The 19,469-nt window shown below is 45.0% G+C and overlaps 1 protein-coding gene across 11 annotated transcripts in view; it reads right to left on the bottom strand.

The window, feature by feature from the left end:
* Window positions 1-14,080, bottom strand: part of stxbp5l (syntaxin binding protein 5L) — a 254,822-nt gene extending 240,742 nt beyond the window's left edge. For all 11 annotated transcript variants that reach the window (XM_041865683.1, XM_041865667.1, XM_041865650.1 and 8 more), the window contains exon 1: window positions 13,124-14,080. In XM_041865683.1, the coding sequence (XP_041721617.1) occupies window positions 13,124-13,291 (168 nt within the window). In that variant the 5' untranslated portion in view covers window positions 13,292-14,080. The remainder of the gene's footprint in view (window positions 1-13,123) is intronic.
* Window positions 14,081-19,469: the final 5,389 nt, after the last annotated feature.

Below are 19,469 nucleotides of genomic sequence, written 5' to 3' on the forward strand. Positions count from 1 at the left end.
TTATGCTTGTTGCGCTTCTCTGCTGGCTCCTTTCTTGAGTTGCAGAGGCTGTGCTCTAATTGTCTGCTCCTTCTGTCCTTGAAGAAGGTTAGCTGAAGTGTACTGTTCAGCCTACACTAGCTCTTTATAGTCTTCGGTCTTCTTCTGAGAGTAAGTCTTCTGAGCCGGTTTAGTGCATGGGCACTTCTGTCCCTATTTATGTACTAGATTACAGGTACTATTCCCTAAAAGGTACTTTTCCCCTAATGAAGTGGAGGCTGCTGAGGGGAGAACATCTCGTAATTGTCACGATCGTCGTAAGGAGTAGACCAAGGCGCAGCGTGATGAACGAACATGTTTATTTATCTATAGTGATAAATACGGACAATCAACAAAACAACAAACGACTCGTAAAGTCCACGGTACAAACACAAAACCAACTGGAACAAGAACCCACAAACACAAAGGGAAAAACAGACAGTTTAAATATGGCTCCCAATCAGAGACAACCAGCCACAGCTGACACTCGTTGCCTCTGATTGGGAGTCACTCAGGCAAACATAGAAATAAACAAACTAGAACTCCCAACATAGAAATACACCACATAGAAAGAACACACCCTGGCTCAACATATAGAGTCCCAGAGCCAGGGTGTTACAGTAATAATGGCTGGAATGGATTGAATGGAACGGTATTAAATGTGTTTGATACCATTCCCTTTACTCCATTCCAGCCATTATTATGAGCCGTCCTCCCCTCAGCAGCCTCCACTGCCCTAATGTATCAGTTCTGACCATCAAAGGCAAAGGTCCAGGGCCTGTGGTCGGCCTGCTGAAGATGGAGGTCCTTCTCCCTCCTTTATGTCCAGAGTTAAGAGAGTAAGAGAGAGAGGAGCAGTACTTTTATATTCTGCTAGGTCACATGGTATCACATCTAGGTGTCGAGAGCCATTTTTACGACCCATTGTCTTGGAGGTAGAGAAAGTATTTTGGGGAGAAAACCTCAAGTTGGTTAAGGTCAAATCAACATAATGTTCAGCATTGTTCAACATATGACATTCAAACGACACATCGCTACAGAAGCAAGATATAGAACCCTTTTTGGTTCTATATGGAACCTTGTTTCTAAGAGTGTAGGGTCTCATTGGTATGTGAAGGAGAGAGTATACTGTACTGTATGATGGTGTCTACATGTGCACAAATATTTATACAATCCGTGTGTGTGTGTGTGTGTGTGTGTGTGTGTGTGTGTGTGTGTGTGTGTGTGTATGTTTGTGTGGGTGTGCAATTGTCTTGCATCTTCCATCTTCTCACATTAATTTACAAGCATGCCTTCACGTACGCATTACATTCTAGAAGATGTCTATGTTTCCATGCTTGCCTTCCAGCAACAGTGAGCTTGACTCTCTGTGTGGGTGTGACATGCTTTACGTATTTGTATGATGGGGCTAAAGTCTGTTAGCCTGTGATTAAAGGAATAGTTCACCCAAATGATGAAATGACATAATGGTTTCCTTACCCTGTAAGCAGTCTATGGACAAGGTATGACAGCATTCTGTTTTGGTTAGTTCCCTGACACTGTTTCCAAATGTTAATGTTTTTGGAAACAATTCTAGCCACTGCCAGGAGAACTAACCCAAAGCATGGATTGCTGTCATACCTTGTACATAGACTGCTTACAGGGTAAGGAAACCAATATGTCATTTCCTAATTTGGGTGAACTCTCTCTTAACCATGGGTAATTGTGGCCACTGGGTTCCAAGGTGTTCCATGTGCATGCGTGTTTAACCCCCTTGGCGACTTGTCATGGCGGAAGAGAATCGAGCATGTCAACAGCGGGCCAATTGCATCATCCATTAGACTCCGGGCGCTAGGCCTGGTCGATGATGTAATCTCTTGGGGACCAGAGAGACTGGTGGGGCCATCATTCCAGCTATAGGACTGATTGATTCCTTGTGACACAAGGTAGCTAAACAGCAAAGGCAATGGTGAGGAGGAGGGTGACGGGTGGGCGCTCCTCCAAATGATGTCTGACCTTAAGAAACGCAACAGCAAATTACATCATCCACGTCAGACGATGTATAGCACCCTTTGTTGCACCACCAATAATACTGTATAACCGGAGATGGCACAGGCACGGTATGAAGGTATGAAAATCTGGATATCGCCCAACCCTAACACACACACACACACACACACACACACACACACACACACATACCACCAGAGGCATCATGCCCATAAGGGCACAAGGGCACTGGCCCCCTCAGATTCGTCCAGTTTTTTGTTTGTTTTTTTGCATTGGATGCGTCTCAATCCACCGCATCCGCCGATGTCCCACACCTGCATCTGTGGTGAGCTAGAGCGATGTTGTCAGACCATGAGTCATCCCGAAAATGATTTATAAAAAGATCTGTCAGCAGTATTTTGCGTAGGGGCACACTGACTGTAGGGGGCACACTGACTGGACCAGGTAAAGAGTGCCCCCCCCCCCCACACACACAGGAAAATCTTGTTTCTGACTACACTGTGCCTTTAATTCTTGTGTTATGATACTATATACCAGTGTGGGAGTTGTACTAAACTCCTAAGGCATAAAAGTTCTTAAAGAATCAATGTGCATCATTAATTCAAATGACAATTGAACAGGTAAAGAGGTATGCTTTTTTTTTTACATAGAATTACATATTATTATGGCTCTAGATTGCATGAAAAAGCTGTTTCGGGTGTTTGAAAAATGCAAAATTCACCAACTTCCATAGGTGGGCCAGACCCCCTCCGGACCACCCCATCTCCATCCTCACGTACTTCCCACTAAAAGGAGTGGCTGAGGGGGAGTGGTACAAGTGGCTAGACAATCCTCAAGAGACAAGAGTGTCAGAGGGTCCCTCCTATAGTTGCAATCATAAATGCATGGGCAAGCATGCAAGTGCACACACACAAACACTCTCTAACTTGCAGTATAGACAGAGAGAATGGACAGAGAGAAGAAAATAGACTTTCCAAAAGAGAGATGAAGCAATACTTAGCGAGATCATGGGATGATTGAAAAGTCCACTTCATTTAAAGGCAATTATGTGTTGCACCGCATGAGGTACTTTGGCGGAGGGCACTCTGCCAGGCTTGCCAGGAAGGCAGCATCACCCAGAGAGTAAGTGGACCAACCTCTCCAATAAGGACATGAAACATGCTCCTAGAGAGTTACACAATCCTCTAGTAGCCCAGTAACCAAGAGGATGGTTGAATGATCACACACACAGATCGTGCAGCCCCCGGACCCACTTCCCTCCCCTCCTCCCCCCTTCTCTTCTCTGCCTCCACACACACCCACAACTCCCTATTTTATCTCACTCTAACACTTTTGACAGGCAGGAAGTGAAACGATGAGTCATCGGACTCGGGAAGGAGGCCAGCGATCGCAGAAAGTTTGAAGGGTCGTAGATGAGGTTGACGTCATCTCATCTCCTCCTCTACCCACACAGCTATGCCAGAAGAGTGATGAGGAGGAGACAGGGAGATAAAGGCTCCTCCCACTGACCTTTGACCCTGACTGAGACAGAAGCTATGGGTAGAAACTGCCTGTAGTCACAGATCTGAGATCAACTTTCTCACCCCAAATGCTGACCGTAACTATTAGGGGGGAAACAAATGCTGAACTGACTTCGAATAAGCAAGTAGGACCAACTTCAAGCATCCTGGACATTTCATCCTGGTAGTAGAGGTAAACGTCTGAATTGGTACACTATTAGAAAGAAAAACTAGAACCTAAAAGGGTTCTCCGGCTGTCCCCATAGGAGAACCCTTTGAAGAACCCTTTTGGTTCCAGGTAAAAACCCTTTTGAGTTCCATGTAGAACCCTTTACACAGAGGGTTCTACATGGAACCCAAAATAGTTCTACCTGGAACCAAAAAGGGTTCTACCTGGAACCAAAAAGCGTTCTCTTTTGAAACCCTTTTTTCTAAGAGTGTATAATTGGTCATGGAGATTGGCCATGGAGAGGTTGAGGTTGAGGCTTGCAGCCGGAGGTTCAAACTGCTCAGTGATCACATGTATGATTAGCATGTATGAATAGCATGGCAGAGATTGCTTCAAGATTGTTTTGGACTGTGAAATGTTCTAGGTTGCCTCTGACTCATTGACTGAGTTCATCAGGAAGTGCATAGAGGATGTTGTTCCCACTGTGACGATTAGAACTTATCCAAACCAAAAACCATGGACAGATGGCAGCATTTGTGCAAAACTGAAAGCGCAAACCACGGCAAGGTGACTGAGACCATCGACATGTACAAACAGACCAGCTATGACCAAGGATGTGGCAGGGACTCCACAGCCGCTCACGACTGTGAGCTCTCGTTCTCCGTGGCCAACGTGAGTAAGACATTTAAGCGTGTTAACCCTCGTAAGGCTTCCCTAGTTGCGTCTTCAGAGCATGTGCAGACCAGATGGCTGGAGTGTTTACTTGGTATTTAGTATTTTTGTATTTTATTAGGATCCCCATTAGCAGTTGCCAAAGCCGCAGCTACTCTTCCTGGGGTCCACACAGAACATGACATAATACAGAACATGAATAGACAAGAACAGCTCAAGGACAGAACAACATACATTTTTTAAAAGGCACACTTAGCCTACATGTCAATACATACACACAAACTATCTAGGTCAAATAGGGGAGAGGCGTTGTGCCGTGAGGTGTTGCTTTATCTGCTTTCTGGTGGGGTAAGTGTGTGTGTCAGAGCTGTGTGTAAGTTGACTATGCAAACAATTTGGAATTTTCAACACATGAATGTTTCTTATAAAAATAAGAAGTGATGCAGTCAGTCTCTTCTCAACTCTTAGCCAAGAGAGACTGGCATGCATAGTATTTATATTAACCTACTGATTACAATGAAGAGCAAGATGTGCCACTCTGTTTTGGGACAGCTGCAGCGTAACTAGGTATTTCCTTGCAGCACTCGACCACACAATAATCAAGATAAGACTAAACTAGATCCTGCAGGATGTGATTTTTGGAGTGTGGTGTCAGTGTGGTGTTTAGGGACATATTCAATATCTCCCTATCCCAGTCTGTTGTCCCCACTTGCTTCAAGATGTTCACCATTGTTCCTGTACCCAAGAAGGCGAAAGTAACAACTAAATGACCATCGCTCCGTAGCACTCACTTCTGTCATCGTGAAGTGCTTTGAGAGGCTAGTTAAGGATCATATCAACTCCACCTTACCCGACACCCTACACATTTACATTTTAGTCATTTAGCAGACGCTCTTATCCAGAGTGCATACATTTTCATACTTTTTTGTACTAGACCCACTACAATTTGCATACCGCTCCACAGATCCACGGATGACGCTATCGCACTGCACACTGCCCTGTCCCATCTGGACAAGAGGAATACTACAGCTCAGCCTTCAACACCATAGTGCCCTTCAAGCTCATCACTAAGCTCGGGCCCTGGGTCTGAACCCCACCCTGTGTAACTGGGTCCTGGATTTAATGACGGGACGACCCCAGGTGGTGAAGGTAACAACACCTCCGCCACTCTGATCAACACGGGGGCCTCACAAGGGTGCGTGCTCAGCCCCCTCCTGTACTCCTTGTTCACCCATGACTGCGTAGCCACGCTCGTCTCCAACTTAATCATCAAGTTTGCTGAAGACACAACAGTGGTAGGCCTGATTACCAACAATAACGAGAGCCTACAGGGAGGAGGTGAGGGCCCTGGCGGATAGGTGCCAGGACAATAACCTCTCCCTTAACGCCAACAAAATGAAGGAGCTGAATGGAACTTCAGGAGACAGCAGAGACAGCACGCCCCCATCCACATCGACGGGTCGCAGTGGAGAGGGTGAAAAGCTTCAAGTTCCTCGGCGTGCACATCACTGACAACCTGAAATGGTCCATTTACACAGACAGTGTGGTGAAGAAGGTGCAACAGCGCCTCTTCAACCTCAGGAGGCTGAAGAAATTTGGCTTGGCCCCTAAGACCCTCACAAACTTCTACAGATGCACCATTGAGAGCATCCTGCCAGGCTGTATCACCGCCTGGTACGGCAATTAAACCATCCACAACCACAGGGCTCTCCAGAGGGTGGTGCAGTCAGCCCAACGCATCACCGGGGGCACACTGCCTGCCCTCCAGGACATCTACAACACCCGGTGTCACAGGAAGGCCAAGAAGATCATAAGGACCTCCACCACCCGAGCCACAGCCTGTTCACCCCGCTAACATCTAGAAGGCGAAGACAGTACAGATGCATAAAAGCTGGGACCGAGAAACAGCTTCTATCTCCAGGCAATCAAACTGTTAAACAGTCACCACTAGCCGTCCTCCGCCCAGTACCATGCACTGAACTTTAGTCACGGTTACTAGCCGGCTACCACCCGGTACTCAACCGTGCACCTTAGAGACTGCTGCTCTATGTACATATCAGTGGTGGTCAGTGCCGTTTATGATGAGAGAGGACCATTTTTTTATTTCTATTACAGCATGTTGGATGACTGTCATTCATATTCCATTCACCCAGTTTAATGTAACATCGATAATCATAATTTGCTACATGAGATCATGAATCATGAGATTGCTACAACCTAGCCTACAAATGAAAGTTTACAACATAGGTGCACACAGGTTGAGAGAAAAACTTGAGATGACAGACAGTGACACATGGACAGATAGTGACACATTCAATACCGCCTTTCACACTCTTGCCTGCATCTAGCTTATCTAGGGTGTAATCATTAGTCCAACAGTTGCAAACGAGAGTTTCTATTGGACAAATTCAGCTATTTTTATCCCCGTTTCGTTTGCTTCCGTTTAAGAAACGTTTTTCAACAGAATCGGCGGAATGAATACACCCCTGATCACGCATAAACAGAGTTCATTTTCATAGCAGCCACGTTGTATTCATTCTAGCCTCAATGCACTCTCCTCCTCTCACCTTTTCCCTTCATTTGTGGACTTCAGTGAACAACACATCAGCTGTATCTGATCAGGCGAAAAAAACTTTCCAAGCCAAACCATGTCATAACCGTTACACACAGCCTACATCGTTGTCCCCATATTAGCTAAAGTAACATCCTAGTCAACATAGCTAATATAACTAATGTGTTAGTAAACCGCTACAATCATGCAGTAACGTATAGTGTATAGTCAGGAAGCAGTTAGACCGGCCGGCCCCCTGGCAATAAATTAATAAAACCAAAAACGTACCTTGACTTGGAAGAGTTCCAGTGTTGTGTTGGATAGTCATAGCCAGCTAGCTAAAATAGCATCCCTCCGTTTGATCGGGGTGTTTGAGTAACTAAACTAGCCAGCTGCATTTGCTAGCTAAGTAAGTGAAACTGAAGAAAAAAAATCTCTCTCTCAGAAATACATTTGTTGAAAACTGTTAAACTATTGTCTTTCTCTCTCTTTGAGTCAACTACTCACCACATTTTATACACTGTAGTGCTAGCTAGCTGTAGCTTATGCTTTCAGTACTACAGTCATTATCTGATCCTTTGATTGGGTGGTCAACATGTCAGTTCATGCAGCAAGAGCTCTGATAGGTTGGAGGATGTCCTCCGGAAGTTGTCATAATTACTGTGTAAGCCTATGGAAGGGGTTGAGAAGTCAATGTACCAAGAGGAGGACAGAAGCTAGCTGTCCTCCGGCTACACAATGGTGCTACACTACAGAGCGCTGTTGAGGCTACTGTAGACCTTAATTTCAAAACAGTGTGTTTTAATCAATTATTTGGTGACGTGAATATATTTAGTATAGTTTTATCTAAAAATTATAACTTTTCTATGTTTTACAAGTTTAATTTTTATGAAATTCACTGAGGAGGATGGTCCTCCCCTTCCTCCTCTGAGGAGCCTCCACTGGTACATATTCCTTGAACACTGAACACTTTAATAATGTTTACAGACTGTTTTACCGACTATATACTGTGCCTTCAAAAAGTTATTCAAGCTCTGTCAAATTGGTTGTTGATCATTGCTAGACAACCATTTTCAGGTCTGGCCATAGATTTTCAAGCAGATTAAATTCCAAACTGTAACTCGGCTACTGAGGAACATTCACGGTCTTCTTGGTAAGAAACTCCAGTGTAGATTTGGCTTGTGTTTTAGGTTATTGTCCTGCTGAAATGTGATTTAATTTCCCAGTGTCTGGTGGAAAGCAGACTGAACCAGGTTTTCCTCTATGATTTTGCCTGTGCTTAGCTCATTCCATTTCTTTTTTATCCTGAAAAACTCCCCAGTCCTTAACTATTACAGGTATACCCATAACATGATGCATCCACCACTATGCTTAAAAATATGGAGAGTGGTACTTATTAATGTGTTGTATTGGATTTGCCCCGAACATAACACTTTGTATTCAGGACAAAAAGTGAATTGCATCGCCACATTTCTTGCAGTATTACTTTAGTGCCTTGTTGCAAACAGGATGCATGTTTTGGAATATTTTTATTCTGTACAGGCTTTTTTCTTTTCACTATGTCAATTAGGTTAGTATTTTTTTCATCATCAATCTACACACAATACCCCATAATGACAAATCGAAAACAGGTTTTTAGAATTTTTAGCAAATGTATAAACTATTCTAAACAGAAATATCTTATTTGAATAACTATTTAGACCTTTTGCTATGAGACTCGTAATTGACCTCAGGTGCATCCTGTTTCCATCTTTGAAATGTTTATACAACTTGATTGGAGTCCACCTGGGATAAATAAAATTGATTGGACATGATTTGGAAAGAAACACACCTGTCTATATAAGGTCCCACAGTTGACAGTGCATGTCAGAGCAAAAACCAAGTCATGAGGTAGAAGGAATTATCAGTAGAGCTCCGAGACAGGATCGTGTCGAGGCACAGATCTGGGGAAGGCTACCAAAAAATGTCTGCAGCATTGAAGGTCCCCAAGAACACAGTGGCCTCAATCATTCTTAAATGGAAGAAGTTTGGAACCACCAAGAGTCTTCCTAGAGCTGGCCGCTCGGCCAAACTGAGCAATCGGGGGAGAAGGGCCTTGGTCAGGGAGGTGACCAAGAACCTGATGGTCACTCTGACAGAGCTCCAGAGTTCCTCTGTGGAGATGAGAGAACCTTCCAGAAGGACAACCATCTCTGCAGCACTCCACCAATCAGGCCTTTATGGTAGAGGGCCAGAGGGAAGCCACTCGTCAGTAAAAGGCACATGACAATCCGCTTGAAGTTTGCCAAAAGGCACCTAAAGGACTCAGACCATGAGAAACAACATTCTTTGGTCTGATGAAATCGAGATTGAACTCTTTGGCCTGAATGCCAAGTGTCACATCTGGAGGAAACCTGGCACCATCCCTACGGTGAAGCATGGTGGTGGCAGCATCATGCTGTGGGGATGTTTTCTAGCAGCAGGGACTGGGAGACTAGTCAGGATCGAGGGAAAGATGAACGGAGCAATGTACAGAGAGATCCTTGAACTCCCCAAATACAGGTGTGCCAAGCTTGTATAATCATACCCAATAATACTTGAGGCTGTAATCGCTTCCAAAGGTGATTCAGCAAAGTACTGAGTAAAGGGTCTGAATAATTTAATTTTTTGCAAAAGTTTCTACAAACCAGTTTTTGCTTTGTCATTATGGGGTATTGTGTGTAGATTAATGAGAAAAAACAATTTAATCCATTTTAGAATAAGGCTGTAACATAACAAAATGTGGAAAAGGTCAAGGGGTCTGAATACTTTCCAAATGCACTGTATTTAGGCTTGCCATAACAAAGGGGTTGAATACATATTGACTCAAGACATTTAATTTTCTCATTTTTAATTAATTTGTAAACATTTCAAAAAATAGAATTCCACTTTGACATTATGTGGTATTGTGTGTAGGCCAGTGACACTAAATGTAATCCATTTTAAATTCAGGCTAAAACGCAACAAAATGTGAAAAAAGTCAAGGGGTGTGAATACATTCTAAAAGGCACTGTATAAGCATCATCAGACAAGTGGCTGCCTGCTGTAGCTATTTACATTTTAGTCATTTAGCAGACGCTCTAATCCACAGAAGCAATTAGGGTTTAGTTCCTTGCTCAAGAGCACATCGACAGATGTTTCACTTAGTCGGTTTCGGGATTCGAACCAGCGACCTTTTGGTTACTGGCCCAATGCTCTTAACAGCTAGGCTTCCTGCAGCTACCTGCAGCCATGACCTCTCTTTGCTCTCTCTCCCTTTCTCTTCACATCCATGCCTATTCTAGCTAAGCTACATCCACTTATCATGCTCCCTCTATCACACACACAAACAAACACAAATTCCCCATTCAACCCCTCTCTCAACTTTTGGATGAGGCACGCAAACAGCTGGGCCACCTCATGGTGCCCTATCTGCTGTACTGAATATATTTACCAATCTCTGTAGTCTGACAGAGAGCTTTCATAACAAACTCATATGACACCTGTTCAAACGTCATCACTGACATTAATAGTGACAAAAGCCATAAAAAGAAGAGCGATAAGACACATATCTTCCCACACTAGAGAGAATAAGAAAAGTCATGACTAAGGAAGTTAGTAAATGTCTGGAACCCTCCCACACACACTCCTGGAATCTCTGGGATGTGACACTGTTAACGAACAAAGTGGTTTTTTCTCTGAAGCAGATACCTAAGGGACTAATGAATGAGTAAAAGGTTGGGGGAGTGACCGCCTTTCATTCATCAAACGGGCACAATTCCCTTTAGGTGTGTGTGCTCGCTCCTCCTTCGGGATCCTTTTGACGACTGACCTCCAGGACCGTCCCACCCTCATTACCCCAGAAAAGGTGTGCTTCCTCTGGGACAGGATTTCCTCTGCACACAGCCTCATTCATCCATTCCCCTCTTACGCACCACCATTCATTGATTTTTATTCCAGGCTCACTGTTAAATAGAAAGCATTACAAAATTCACACGATTTTATTGGAGCTTTTGGCTGGTAAAAATGCACTGAAACGCTATAATAGCTCTGTCTGTTACTGGTAGAACCAACATTTAAAATCAATACACACATTAGCGTGTAGCTCTGCTCTGCTCACATTCCCGCTCTCCTGTACCGTCTGCTACAGTGGACAGGGGATAGTGTGAGGGTTGTGACACCACCATCGGTGGCAGAGCTGCAGCTAACACAGTAGGTGCACTCTATATTTAACATTTACAGTTTGGCCGTGTGTATGGCTCTAAAGCCATCACCTCTGCACCCAACGTGACCGGAGTCACACCTCGTCTTTCACCTTGAATTTCCTGCCTGTTGTGATCACAACAAGGTTCAATGAATGATGCCAAACAACATCTGCAAGCATCTGTCACTTGAACCATTACCATACAAGAAATGTTGATGTTAGGTAATAGGTAGCCTAGGCCAGTGTTTCCACACTCCAGTCCTCCTGAACCCCCAACAGCACACATTTTTGTTGTAGCCCCGGACAAGCACACCTGATTCAACATTTCAACTAATCATCAAGCCCTCAATGAGTATGCAGAATCCGATGCTCTCTGCAGCGTCCACCTCCTCGGCTTGGGAGTCAACTGCCTGCCCCTCCTTATCTTCCCATTGGTCATTTTAAAAAATGTCCCCCATACTTCCCCTCTGCTTGAGCTACTATGTTATACCGGTGTTGCTCGCTCCTCAATTAATTATTTACGTTGAGTTCCAAAATCCCCCCCCCTCTCTATGGGGCGAGGAATAATCGCGGCAGTCAGCTCCAAATACATCAGCGGGGCTGCAATGGGCGCGGAGCATTCTAAAAATAGCTCCACGAAAATCACATCAGCCCGATAATACCGCAGGGTCGCTCCGCTCGCTCGCTCACTTTTTATGGGTTATAGATGGGGAGGAAGGAACGGCAGTTATGTCATCGATTCTCCAACACTAAATAACTGTCTGCGGAGAAGAAGAGGGACAAGAGGTCCCATCTTCAACATAACAACAACCACCACCACTTACAAGCCATTATTTCTTACCACTAGTGCTTAGCATACTAAATGCACATCACCCCAGAAATTCACAGATATTTGCTGAGAGAGAGAGAGAGAGAGAGAGAGAGAGAGAGAGAGAGAGAGAGAGAGAGAGAGAGAGAGAGAGAGAGAGAGAGAGAGAGAGAGAGAGAGAGAGAGAGAGAGAGAGAGAGAGAGAGAGAGAGAGAGAGGCTATAGGCGAACGGTCGGAGCACCGCGGGACCGGTAATTGAATGAATACATGCACCAGGATGCGGTCGTCATCAGCGTGCACACCAGTGACGGAAAAGGAATTGAAACAACTCACTCGCTGGGGTTTTTCTGGTTAAATGAAAGTCAATGAACTAAGTAGACCAGACCCAACTGCTATTGCATTGGTGTCTATTGGAGACATATCCAGTTAATATACCAGAACTGACCATTTAAAAAAATGGTAAACGGCCTCAGTGAACTATCTTCATTTATCCACCATCTTTGGCACACACCCTGCCCTGACGGTAATACCCTCAATGAGCAGCCAGCTGTGCACACATACAACCGCCCGTGGTGCCATGCTTTTCAAGGCATAATTGTCTACTGCCTCCTTCCAAGAAGTGGACACACAACAATAGCCTACTAGCAATGATAAGCTATAGGATATACAGGCCTACACCTCATTGAAACAATTGTCACAGATGTGTTGGCCACATTCCTAACCAATTAAGTGCCTCTGCACAAGTGCTAAATAGTTATATCTATTAATTAAGTACACAACATATCCAAACCAGACTGAGTTATATGGTCCAATGAGAGACTGGTGGGGGCATAGGTTTAAATACAGGCAGCGTCTACGATGGTAAACTCAGATAACCTGACTTTGATTGAGAAGCACCCATGTGAACCGACAACATGACAGTATTTTAGTCTGGTATGTTCTATTCTATTGGCTACTCAATACCACACAAAACACTATACTCCATTCCAAAAAAACTATGCATGTGTATGTCAACATATCACCACTATCGTTGGTCAATTGATATACTGTAGCCACTAGCCATCATGTACATTTGGCCCTTGTAACATTGTTGATGTAAAGGAAAGGCTGTAGCTTTGGCGGTTTTATCCACCATTCTCGGTCCATTTGAGAAACATGACCGTGGAGAACTAGACACACCTACACACACTACTCACACATACACACACTACTCACCTTGCATATCTGAAAGTTTTCCGAGACTAGCGTCTCCTGGACATGGATATCCTGGGGAGTGGGCGCATGAGCGGTCGGGGTACCAGCTGCACTGCCGCACAACGGGGACGCGACACCCCCCGGAGAGGAGGAGGACAGGCCATCTAGTACCTTTCGAAACTTCTTCATCTTGCTTTAGTTTAGCGATAAATACTTATATTTCTATATATTCTATCAACCTATCAAGAGTTGTCTCCGTTTAAAATGCTAAGATGACACGAGAGTCTGTTTGATGTAGGAACCCCTGAGGGTTGGCAGGCGTCGCTTCCCGCAGCCTCTCTCTCGCGCGCTCTCTCTCTCTCCCTCCCTCTTCTTTTTAAGTGCAATTCAAAAAGTCGTGGAGGGACCTCATTGTGCACTTAGGCTTCTGTCCACAAAACGGGTTATCTTGGTTTGACGAGGATACTTGGGTAAAGGAGAATCGCCAATTGCAAATGGAGGTATATTGCGCTTCAAAAGAGCATGTCCCAGCAAAGATTTAAACTAAGGAACGTCATGTTTCTTTAGCCTGCTAAAACTGCATCACTATAAAGCATGAAGGCAAAATACAAACTACAATAGAATAACCTAATCAACCACTGCCGCAGTTATGAGAGACTAACTAGATAGATAACCAGCTAAAGTTCAAACAATTACGAATAAACGACCTAAACAATGCTTCAAACAAAAATCGCACTTTTTGACTGGATGGAGAGTGAGGCAGGTCTATGCAGAGATACAATGCAGCTAAATGCAGCTCGCTTCCACTCGCTGGTATTACAACTAGAAAATAAAGTTAACCCTTGCACGAACCGAGGAGAGGAACAGGTAAACGAGAGTGGAATCAGTCAAATGAAGTTTTCAAGCCGAATTGTCGCGGATCCAGCGTTTGTAGGCAGCCCTCTCCCCTAGAGCAGATTATCTGCAGTCTAGCGCGAGTCGCTGTCCATGGCACTGAAAGACTCCACACAGGCACCGCCTCTCCCTTCCGTTCATCTCCCCGCCCTTTCTCCGTAGCGATTGGATTACGGTTTTCAGCCAATACCTACTGATTAGGCTAGTATTGTGAATAAAAGCAATAGGGAAATAATAAACTTTGCCTGGCTTGTGGAACACCACCATCTGTGAAACGTGCGTTTGTGTGAACATAGGATAGTTTATTCACAATCTATTCATGAGGCTTCCACACATGAGAAACCGAACTTGACTTCTAGGAAATGTGGATGGGGAAAACGCTAATGTGTAGGCCAGGGTTCTTCAATTCCGGTCCTGGAGGGCCGAAACACTTCTGTTTTTTATTTCTACCTGGTAGTTAATTGCACTCACCTGGTGTCCCAGGTCTGAATTAGCCCCTGATTAGAAGGAGAGGATGAAAAACAGAGGTTTTTCGGCCCTCCAGGACCGGAATTGAAGAACCCTGGTGTAGGCCTAAGGTTGCTGCTTGGTTAGTAAGAACCTTCCCCAGCTGTTTGCATTTGACCACTGTACAATTCCTCAACGTCAACAAAAAAAGAAAAGTCCGGGAACAAAAGTGAACCGCCAACACCTCACCAAAAACGAATCACTGGGAACAATAAATAATTAAATTAAACATGGGGAAACCAAACCATTTACCTATAGTCACGTGTGCCACGTTCACACCTCGTTATAAACGTTTATAACGCATTCCCGGATAAGTGGTGCGCGGTGTATATACAGTATAAGCAGCAGATTGGTATTAAATCGGCCCCACTGAGACGCTGGATTGAATTGCAAGCGTTTACATCACCAGGCAGCCTCTTTCCAAGTTTAAGTTTTATTAGTCATATGTATGGATACACATGGTATACACCGTCCAAAGAAATGCTAACTTGCAGGTTCCTTCTCGACAATCTAACAACAATAAGAAAAAATAAATATAAGAATACAAACATAAAGTAAATGGCTCAGTAGTATAGAATAAACATTTTAGCATAAGTATAATACAGGAAGGCACAATTTATATCCAATATTTGCATGTATTTTGAGGAGGGGGGATTGGGGGGCAAATGTTTAAATTGTGTCATATTTAGTAATCATAATTAGAGTCTGGTACAGCAGTTATGATGTATGTGTAACCTGTGTGTGTGTGTGTGTGTGTGTGTGGTGTGTGAGTGTGTGAGTGAGTGAGTGAGTGAGTGAGCGAATGAGAGAGTGAGTGCATGTGTGCTAAGGTGCAAAGAATCAGAGCAAGTGGTCAGTCCAGTTCAAGTGTTCAGCAGACTGATGGCTTTTAGATAGAAACTGTCTCTGAGCCTGTTGGTATCAGACCTTTTGCTCAGATACCGTCTGCCCGACGGGAAAGGAGTGAACAGCACATGGCTGGGGTGTGTGGGATCCTTGATGATGCTGTGGGCCTCCCACAGGCACCGTTTCGAGTAGATGTCCTGGATGGGTGGGAGCATGGCCTCAGTGATGTACTGGGCCATCTTCACCACCCACTGGAGGCCCTTGTGGTTTTAGACGGAGCAATTCCCGTACCAGGCCATGATTCAACTGGTCAGGACCCTCTTGATGGGGCAGCGGTAGTGTTTGGAGAGGACCCAGGGTGGCATGCCGAAGATCTTCAGCCGCCTTAGGAAGTAGAGACGCTGTTGCGCCCTCTTGACAAGAGTGGTGGTGTTGTTGGTTCATGTCAAGTCCTCAGTGATGTGGACGCAGAGGAACTTAAAACTGCTGACTCACTCTACTGCAGACCGTTGATGTGGATCGGGGCATGTTCCCAACAATCAACTCCTTTGTTTTGCTGACGTTGAGGCAAAAGGTTGTTGTCCTGGCACCACAATGCCAGCTCACTTACAGTGAGGGAAAAAAGTATTTGATCCCCTGCTGATTTTGTACGTTTGCCCACTGACAAAGTCGTGATCCGTCTATAATTTTAATGGTAGGTTTATTTGAACAGTGAGAGACAGAATAACAACAACAAAAATCCAGAAAAACGCATGTCAAAAATGTTATAAATTGATTTGCATTTTAATGAGGGAAATAAGTATTTGACCCCATCTGCAAAACATGACTTAGTACTTGGTGGCAAAACCCTTGTTGGCAATCACAGAGGTCAGACGTTTCTTGTAGTTGGCCACCAGGTTTGCACACATCTCAGGAGGGATTTTGTCCCACTCCTCTTTGCATATCTTCTCCAAGTCATTAAGGTTTCGAGGCTGACGTTTAGCAACTCGAACCTTCAGCTCCCTCCACAGATTTTCTATGGGATTAAGGTCTGGAGACTGGCTAGGCCACTCCAGGACCTTAATGTGCTTCTTCTTGAGCCACTCCTTTGTTGCCTTGGCCGTGTGTTTGGGTCATTCTTATGCTGGAATACCCATCCATGATCCATTTTCAATGCCCTGGCTGAGGGAAGGAGGTTCTCACCTAAGATTTGACGGTACATGGCCGCGTCCATCGTCCCTTTGATGCGGTGAAGTTGTCCTGTCCCCTTAGCAGAAAAACACCCCCAAAGCATAATGTTTCCACCTCCATGTTTGACGGTGGGGATGGTGTTCTTGGGGTCATAGGCAGCATTCCTCCTCCTCCAAACACGGCGAGTTGAGTTGATGCCAAAGAGCTCGATTTTGGTCTCATCTGACCACAACTCTTTCACCCAGTTCTCCTCTGAATCATTCAGATGTTCATTGGCAAACTTCAGACGGGCCTGTATATGTGCTTTCTTGAGCAGGGGGACCTTGCGGGCGCTGCAGGATTTCAGTTCTTCACGGCGTAGTGTGTTACCAATTGTTTTCTTGGTGACTATGGTCCCAGCTGCCTTGAGATCATTGACAAGATCCTCCCGTGTAGTTCTGGGCTGATTCCTCACCGTTCTCATGATCATTGCAACTCCACGAGGTGAGATCTTGCATGGAGCCCCAGGCCGAGGGAGATTGACAGATATTTTGTGTTTCTTCCATTTGCGAATAATCGCACCAACTGTTGTCACCTTCTCACCAAGCTGCTTGGCAATGGTCTTGTAGCCCATTCCAGCCTTGTGTAGGTCTACAATCTTGTCCCTGACATCCTTGGAGAGCTCTTTGGTCTTGGCCATGGTGGAGAGTTTGGAATCTGATTGATTGATTGCTTCTGTGGACAGATGTCTTTTATACAGGTAACAAGCTGAGATTAGGAGCACTCCCTTTAAGAGTGTGCTCCTAATCTCAGCTCGTTACCTGTATAAAAGACACCTGGGAGCCAGACATTTTTCTGATTGCGAGGGGGTCAAATACTTATTTCCCTCATTAAAATGCAAATCAATTTATAACATTTTTTACATGCGTTTTTCTGGATTTTGTTGTTGTTATTCTGTCTCTCACTGTTCAAATAAACCTACCATTAAAATTATAGACTGATAATTTCTTTGTCAGTGGGCAAACGTACAAAATCAGCAGGGGATCAAATACTTTTTTCCCCTCACTGTACCTCCTCCCTATATGCTGACTCATCGTTGTTGGTTATCAGGCCTTTCAGGGGGCCCCTGTGTTAAGAGTCAGTGTGGAGGAGGTGTTGTTGCCAATCCTCACAGCCTATGGTCTGCCCTTCAGGAAATCCAGGATCCAGTTGCAGAAGGTGGTGTCCAGACCCAGGGCTCTGAGCTTGGTAACGAGCTTGGAGGGAACAATAGTGTTGAATGCTGAAATGTAGTCAATGAACAGCATTCTCACATAATGTAGGTGTTGCTCTTGTCCAGATATGTTACGGCCGTGTGAATAGCAATGGAAATGGCATCTTCCATGGATCTGTTGGTGCAGTAGGCAAAGTGCCTGGCATGCTGACCTTGATATGGGCCATGCCCAGCCTCTCGAAGCACTTTATGATGACCGGACTGAGTGCAACAGGGCGATAGTCATTTGGGATGGTGGTCTCCTTGAAGCAGGTGGGGACTACAGCCTGGGACAGGGGCAGGTTAAAGTTGTCTGAGAAGACGCCCACCAGCTAGCTGGTCAGCACGCACTCTGAGGATGCGACCAATGATGCTATCTGGGCCGGTGGCTTTGTGAGTAATCACTCTTTTGAGAGTTTTCCTCACTTCAGCCCCAGAGAGCCAAAGCACCTGGATAGCTTGTTACTGTCTGCCTCGAAGCGAGCATAGAATGTGTTAAGCTCGTCTGTGAGGGAGGTTTCAGTGGGCATCACACAGCTGGATTTGCCTTTGTAGTCTGTGATAGTCTGTAGTCCTTGCCACATGCGTCGCGAGTCTGAGTTGTCGAACATCAATTCCAGTTTAAGTCTGTATTTTCTTTTTGTATCTTTAATAGATTTGGATACGCATTGCATGCCACCGAGTCATCGGGATTCGTTCTGCTGACATTGAATGCTGCAGTATGGGCTATCAGCATGGTACGGATTTCTCAGTTTATCCAGGGATTTTGGTTGGGTTATGTCCAGATTGTTATTGCTGGTCATCAACACATTTCCTACTAAAGCCTGTGACTGACGATGTATATTCCACAATGTTGATGGATGAACCCTGGGTGAATGAATTTTTTAACATATTCCAATCAGGGTTCTCAAAATAGCATTGAGCCTCCTCTGTCCAGCACCTCTCTATTCTCTGTGTTGGTGGTTGGAGCAGGTGATTTGGACGGAGTCAGGTGCAGGAGGTGTAAATCACAGAATAATGGTTTATTCAACCAATACAGCGGTTCGCAGCAATGCGTAAAACAAATACAGTGCGACTTAACGGCACACTGGGGAAAACAAAACACATGGGTGAATATCCCGGCGATAAAGTACATAATGCTCCACCGAGCTATCGACACCTCAACATGGAAACAATCACACACAAAGACATGGGGGGCAGAGGGAATACTTAAACAGGGACTGATGAGGGGATATGAACCAGGTGTGTGTAAAAAACAAGATAAAACAAATGGAATGATGAGAAGAGGAGTGGCAGTGGCTAGAAGGCCGGTGACGACGAACGCCGAAGCCTGCACGAACAAGGAGAGGAGGCAGCTTCGGAGGAAGTCGTGACAGTGGTTCCCTCTTGATTTGCGTCTTGTAGGTAGGGAGTAGGAACAGAGAGACATGATCTGATTGTCACCGCCTGGTATGGCAACTGCTCGGCACCCGACCGTAAGGCGCTACAGAGGGTTGTGCGTGCGGCCCAGTTCATCACTGGGGCCAAGCTTCTTGCCATCCAGGACCTATATACTACAAAAAATGGTCGAACAATCCAGTCACCCAAGTCATAGACTATTCTCTCTGCTACCGCACGGCAAGCGGTACCGGAGCGCCAAGTCTAGTTCCAAAAGGCTCCTTAACAGCTTCTACCCCCAAGCCATAAGACTGCTGAACAATTGATAAAATGGCCACACGG

The sequence above is a fragment of the Coregonus clupeaformis genome, chromosome 4 (genome assembly GCF_020615455.1).
Source record: "Coregonus clupeaformis isolate EN_2021a chromosome 4, ASM2061545v1, whole genome shotgun sequence".
Lineage (NCBI taxonomy): Eukaryota > Metazoa > Chordata > Actinopteri > Salmoniformes > Salmonidae > Coregonus > Coregonus clupeaformis.